A 6,498-nucleotide genomic window follows, 5' to 3' on the forward strand; every position below is an offset into this window, starting at 1 on the left:
CAAACATAGTCCTTGAAGACAAAGTTGTAAATCCTACTTTGATGAGTAACTACCAATTGATTGATTACATGCCATGGAGTTGGTTCCGACTCATAGCAACCCTGTATAGGGTTTCCAAGGCTGGAAATCTTTATGGGAGCAGAAAGCCTCATCTTTCTCTCACAGAGCAATTGATAGATTCGAACTGCTGACCTTGAGCTTAGCAGCCCAAGTAGTAACCACTATGGTGGATCTTAAAAACTATAAGCATCCATCTAACATACAAATATTGGTCTCTTTCTGTCTGGGGCAAAGAAGAGTTAAGAAAATAAAAGACATGTGGAAACATTTAGTTCAGTGGTCTAATTGTTCATGTAAATCTTCACAATGCTGAGACCAGAAGAGCTAGATGGTGCCCAGCTACCACTGCTGACTTGTCTGAAAGGGATCACATTAAAAGACTCTGGATAGAGTAGGAGAAAAATATGGAACAACAACAACAAAAGACCATACTAACTGGTGGAACACCTGAGATTATGGCCCTTAGTTACCCTTTGGACCCAGAACTGAACTGATCCCTGTAACTCAGTTTTCAGCCAAAATGTCCAGAAGTCTGTAAGGTGAACAACATTAGGAAGGTACGTCCTCCTTCGAACAATCGTTTAAAATCACAAGAATAGCAAATGTCCAAGGACAAAGTTCAGAAGGCAGGAAGGGTTGGAAAGAAAGAATGGAGACAGTTAACACAGGGAGAAAGTGGAATAAATGATACTACCATGTGGAGATTACAATCAGCAATTTGAAACAGAATGTATATGAATTAATTGAATGATAAACTAATTTGCTTTGTAAACCTTCACCCAACTCACAATAAAAAGGAAAAAAAAGAAAAAGAAAAAGTTTGCCAGTGAACTAGACTAGCCCTGTAGTTTGTGGAAATTATTTTCTGCACTTGTTGCTTAGATATGTGTGTGCCGAATATTACATTCTAGACTTGCTTGTAGGATTTTTTAAATTTAAGATGACATGTGCCTCAAAACACTTAAAGTGAGCCCTACATACCTCAGTCTTCGATGGCAATGTTGTTCTAGAAGGAAAAGATCCAAGTTCAGTGCTGCATACCTTTCTGGCTGCCTTCCAAGGAACAAGGCTGGGATGAGCTTTGCCCTATGATGTCACTCTTCCTTGTCATTCATTAACCAGGTCTGTTGGAAGACTGCTAGGCCAATATCCGGCTCTGCTGGGAGAGAGCTATTTGGCAAGGCTTTGGTGAGCAGAAAAAATGTCTACCCGCTACCACCAAGCTGCTAGTGATAGCTACCTGGAGCTTCTGAAAGAGGCTACCAAGCGAGATCTGAATCTTTCTGATGACGATGGCATGACACCAACACACCTGGCTGCCTACCACGGGAATTTAGAAGCCCTGGAAATCATCTGCAGCAGAGGGTAAGTTCAGCCTAATGGCTTAGATGAGAAACGGTGGCTATTTTGCAGATAGCAGCACAAGGCAGGGAAGCTAATAGAAATACCATGCCCTCCTTTCTAGACTTTCTAGACTGTCCAAATCAGCGGCTTTTGAAAGACAGGGAGAAAGCTACACCTAGAAATGCTCTCTTTTCCCTGGGGACTGGTAGACTCTAAACTTGAAGGCCATGTTATCTGCCCTGGAGGAAAAAAATAATAGTTCTATCCCTACAAAACTCTCCCCATAAAATTTAACTGATTGTTCTTTAAGAAGAAGTCACTGTTCTACTTGGTTTTAGGATGTCAGCTTTGGTTAGAACAAATGACACGTTGTATTTTATTTTTTCACCTGGGCCATTATAATCCTAAGGCATTGAGTTAGTACTCATTCTTAGTGCAGGTCCGTGATTTTTCTTTCCAGGGAGTGGTGTGCTCTACAAGTGATAAAGAGGACCCTCAGCCTGTCTTTGCTTCATTTCCTCTCTGAGCAGCACACACACACACACACACACACACACACACACACCACTCTCCAAATTCTAATTCAGGAGCTAAATCGCTCTTTTTCTTCTGCCGGTTGCCAGTTGGTCTATGTAGTGTTTTTGACTATGATTCAAGAGGGGATTAAAAAAAGAAAATGTTAATAAAGGAGCCAAATACATAGGATTTAATTCAGTGCCTACAAGAGGGCTTCAGTAGTGGTGATAAAGATCCATTATCTTTTAATCCCATTTTTCCAGGAACTTTTGGAAGCACGTTCCTATTTGTTTAGTATGTGCTCTGTGTCAGTCATTCTACTGGGCACTGAGGATACTGTGAGGAATAAGAAAGACGCGACTCCTGGCCTCATGGTGATCAGAGTTGAGAGGAGAAGACAGATGTTTAACAAGTCATAATATATGTTACAAAAAGGGAAAGAGGGGAGAGGCATTAAATAAATAGCACAAGCATCTATCCCTGTCTAGGGAGTGAGGCAAAGAATATAATGGCATATGTAAGAATGCTAATACCATAGCCTTCTAGGAGTTGATTTCTTTGTATTTTGTGTGTTTGGTTTAATTTAGGGGACTCAGATCATGCTATTTTTTTAGTATAATTTTGCAATAATTATAGGCATACCTCATTTTATTGTGCTTTTTTTAAAAAAATTCAAGGTTAATGGGAATCCTGCATTGAACAAGTCTACAGAAGTAGTTTTTCCAATAGCATGTTCTCACTCTGGATCATATTTTGGTAGTTCTCGTAGTATTTCAAATATCTTCCTAATGCTATGTCATGCTTAACAGACTACAGTATGGTGGTGGTGGTGGTGTGCTGTAGAGTTGGTTCTGACTCACACAACCCTGCATAGGGTTTCCAAGGCTGTAAATCTTTACGGGATCAGAAAGTCTCAAATTTCTCCCACAGAACAGCTGGTGGTTTGCTGACCTTGAAGTTCGCAGCCCGACTCATAACCACTACGCTATCAGAGTTCCTTAGACTAAACATAATTTTTATATGCACTGGGAAACTAAGAAATTCTTGTGACTTGTTTATTGTGATATACGCTTTATTGCAATGGTCTGGAACTAAACCTATAGTATCTCCAAGATGTGCTCGTGTTTCCAGTGTACAGAGGAGAGAGAGAGAGAACATGTTAATGTTGTTGTACAAAAACCAAACTCACTACCATCAAGTGGATTCCAGTTCATCATGACCCTATGTAGGGTTTCTGAGGCTATAAATCTTAATGGAAGTAGAAAGTCTCCTTGTCCTCCTGGGGAGTGGTTGGCAGATTCAAACTGCTGACCTTGTGGTTAACAGTCCAGTGGACTTCAAATGGAGAAAGAGTTCTCTGCTGGCTGGGAAGAGACCCAGCCCTCTTTGAGGAGGACAGATTAATTTACTAGTTCTGAAATGACTGGCATCTTGAACTTTGTCCAGAGGTCTGCTTTGAGTAGCTAAAGAGTTTGGGAAGCCTCGGGTGGGTGGGGTCGTGTGAGGAGTGGGGAGAGGGTCCAGTGGTATCATCTGGAGAAGGCTGACTCAGGTTGGGAGTGTCTACGAAAATGAAACAATAAATCAGATCAAGAAGGAAACTGAACACCAGCTTCATTCACCTTCTCCTTCAGTCCCCAGCTCAGAAACTCTTCCTATATTTGGTTCCTTGATTTCTAATTCTAAAATACCCACTACAATAAAGGTCACCAGTATCCACAGCCTGTCAAAGTCAGAACTTAAGGCCTTGACCTTCTTTTTCCTTTTCTACTCAAACCCACATCTAATGAATCACCATCAATTCTACATCTGATCTGCCACTCAAATCCATCTCTGTCTCTCCATTCCCAAGCCCAGTTTGCTTTCATCTTGCATATCCACCATTAAAAGAGACCTACCATTCTTGGTGGCCTAAGCGAAGTTTGTAAATAACAAGTTTACCTGGTGACTCCCCTGTCTAAACCCATTGCAGGGCTTCCTGTGTTTCTCAGGATAAAATTCAACTCCTTGAAACAGTGATGCCTGAGATGGAGGCAGAGACGATGATGTGGAGAGATGGTGCAGTTGGGGACTTTAGACATAGAGAGGGAGAGGGGCTGTGTGCTGATGACCAGGAGGCAGGCTTGTAGTGTATACCCTTTGGTTGGTTGATGATGCATGGAGGGGATTGTAACCATGGCAATGAAACAATATATGACAGGATGAATGTAATACTAATGTTCTTCCATGTAAACTATCACATAATTCACAATAAAACATTAAAAAAAATAAATTCAACTCCTTAGCCAAGTTTGTAAGGCCCTTTGTGATCTAGGTTCATCACCTACATCTTGGCCTCTCCCACTTAAGCCATGTTCTAGCCATGCTCAACGTTTGCTGCTAAAATGCAGAATGCTATAATAAACAACCAAAAAACCCTACATCTTGACTCATCAACATTTGAGTATATATCCTTTCAGTCATGAGGGAAACTCTCCTTCCTTTGTCTTCAATGGAGGAAGTGCAGAATCTAAAGATTCTGTAAGAAGACTAACTCCTTTCATCTTCAAATTCCAGCTTAAATGTAAGCTATGCAAAGGGGCTTCAAAACATTCATGAAAAAACAGAATTTTCTGTGCTGAGTTCATTTTTTTTGTGGTTGTTCTTTTCATTGTCATTTCTGTTGTGTTGTTGTTGTAGTTGGTAAGTGCCATTGAAGCAGTTCTGACTCATAAAGACCCTGTAAGAATTTTCCAAGGTGCAACTGGTAAGTTAGCAGTCCAGGGCTGCTAAGGGTTTCCAAGGAGCGACTTGTGATTCACAGTCCAGTAGTGATCCTACAGCACCACACCAGGTCTCTGTTGTGCTAAGGTTTACAAAATCTTTCTGATTTATCCCTTTTGTATTTTGATGTGAAGGTGTATTAATTTTCTCTGAGGTTACCCAGTAATTTATTATTTTTTGCCCTGTTTAAAATAGTTTTATGTTTAAATCTACTTGACTTCCTTGCCATTTGGAAGTTCTGTATCTACATTATTCTATCTTAACCAAAAACAATGAACGGAAAAACAACAGAAACAACAGAAAACTCTGGGGTCTCCTTTTGGCCAAGGAGCTCATGAAGTGGGTGCATCAGGAAGGATGTGACAGCGGAGTTTCTGGCCCTAGATGGAGTTCCTATAGGCCTAAATGTTATCTGTGCTCAGGAGTAGTTCATGGAGGTCCTTTACGGAGCTGGTTTCATGTCTGTTAGGACCACGGGGTAGCTGGAAACAAGGTGGCTGGCTATGTGGGTTTCTGCTAAATTAATGCTGGTCTGGTGACTGCAAGTTCTGTAGCTCTGGAGTAAAACCCACCTGAATCCAGGCACTGAAGTAGCCCACCCAACCCCTACCTTACACTTCCAACCACATGGTTCTGAACTACACTAGGGGTGTGGATGAGGGTGGCAGCTGCCCACACCTCCGGTCACCAGGGAAGCATGGAGGAAAAGAAAGAATTGCACTGTGCCTGCCGCCCATGTGAATCTGCTCTGCCAGGCCACCTTCTGTCACCAAAGCTGCTCACAAAAGTTCAAGATGCTTGTTCTGCATCTGACTGGCCATTCACCAGTCAGTCTCCTTTTCTCACTGCCCCTGTCCAGCTTCTCCCAACAGCACTCAGTCCACTTCTCTAACCTTTCCTCTGAAGTTCCAGGATTTTCATCTGTGTCTGTTTCATTTGGCGTCTCGTACCTTTGGTGTAGAGGATCTATGTAGTGTGTCTGCGTAGTTGGCCTTCTTGTTGGAAGTCCTGCTCATATTTTCTTTCTTTTTAATGTTTTATTGTGAATTATGTGATAGTTTACATGGGAGAATATTAGTTTTACATTCATTTTATCGTATATCGTTTCATTGCCATGGTTACAATCCCCTCCATGCATCATCAACCAACCAAAGGGTATACCCTACAAGCCTGTTCCCCCTGTTCCACTCCACCTCCGGTCATCAGCACACAGCCCCTCTCCCTCTCTGGGTCTAAAGTCCCCAGCTTCTCCATCTCTTCACATCCTTGCCTCTGCCTCCATCTCAGGCATCACTGCTTCTCTGGGTAGGGTTCCGCTCTCGGCTTTTCTCCCTTCATGGTCCCAGGGACCGCCACTCCTCGACTGCAAAGTTAATCACTCCCCTCCTTGCTATAAAACGTCTACCTTCACATTTCCAACCCTCACAATCAGTCCTGATAACAATTATTCACTGTTGTATCACAAGAGACCTAGCCGCATTTCATTTCATCAGGCCCGCCTAGACAGATTGGATACTACTCAGTGGAGATTCTACCTTTCTCCACACCCTCTGGATCTAGGTTCCCTCTTGAAATCTTGTAAGCCAGTCACCTCTTGCCTTTGTAGGTCCCCCCATTTTGTGTAGCCAATGTCAAAGTTGCCCATCCTTGTCTACTCTGTGTATTGAGGGGGTGGGAATGATCCTTGCTGTAAAGATTTGTTCCCTCTTTTGAGCTACTGCATCCATAGCTGTAGGTCAAGTTCATCAAATTGTATCAGATTACTCTGTTTTTCCTATTCTTTCTTCTTCTAATTGAGCTCTGATCATCCAGTCA

General features: G+C 42.2%; 1 protein-coding gene across 1 annotated transcript in view; it reads left to right on the plus strand.

Moving 5' to 3' along the window:
* Window positions 1–1,261: 1,261 nt before the first annotated feature.
* Window positions 1,262–6,498, plus strand: part of ANKS4B (ankyrin repeat and sterile alpha motif domain containing 4B) — a 21,025-nt gene continuing 15,788 nt past the window's right edge. The window contains 1 exon segment of the mRNA XM_006875981.1: window positions 1,262–1,425. Within this exon segment, the coding sequence (XP_006876043.1) occupies window positions 1,262–1,425 (164 nt within the window).

Source organism: Chrysochloris asiatica, unplaced genomic scaffold, assembly GCF_000296735.1.
Source record: "Chrysochloris asiatica unplaced genomic scaffold, ChrAsi1.0 scaffold00348, whole genome shotgun sequence".
Taxonomy (NCBI): Eukaryota; Metazoa; Chordata; class Mammalia; order Afrosoricida; family Chrysochloridae; genus Chrysochloris; species Chrysochloris asiatica.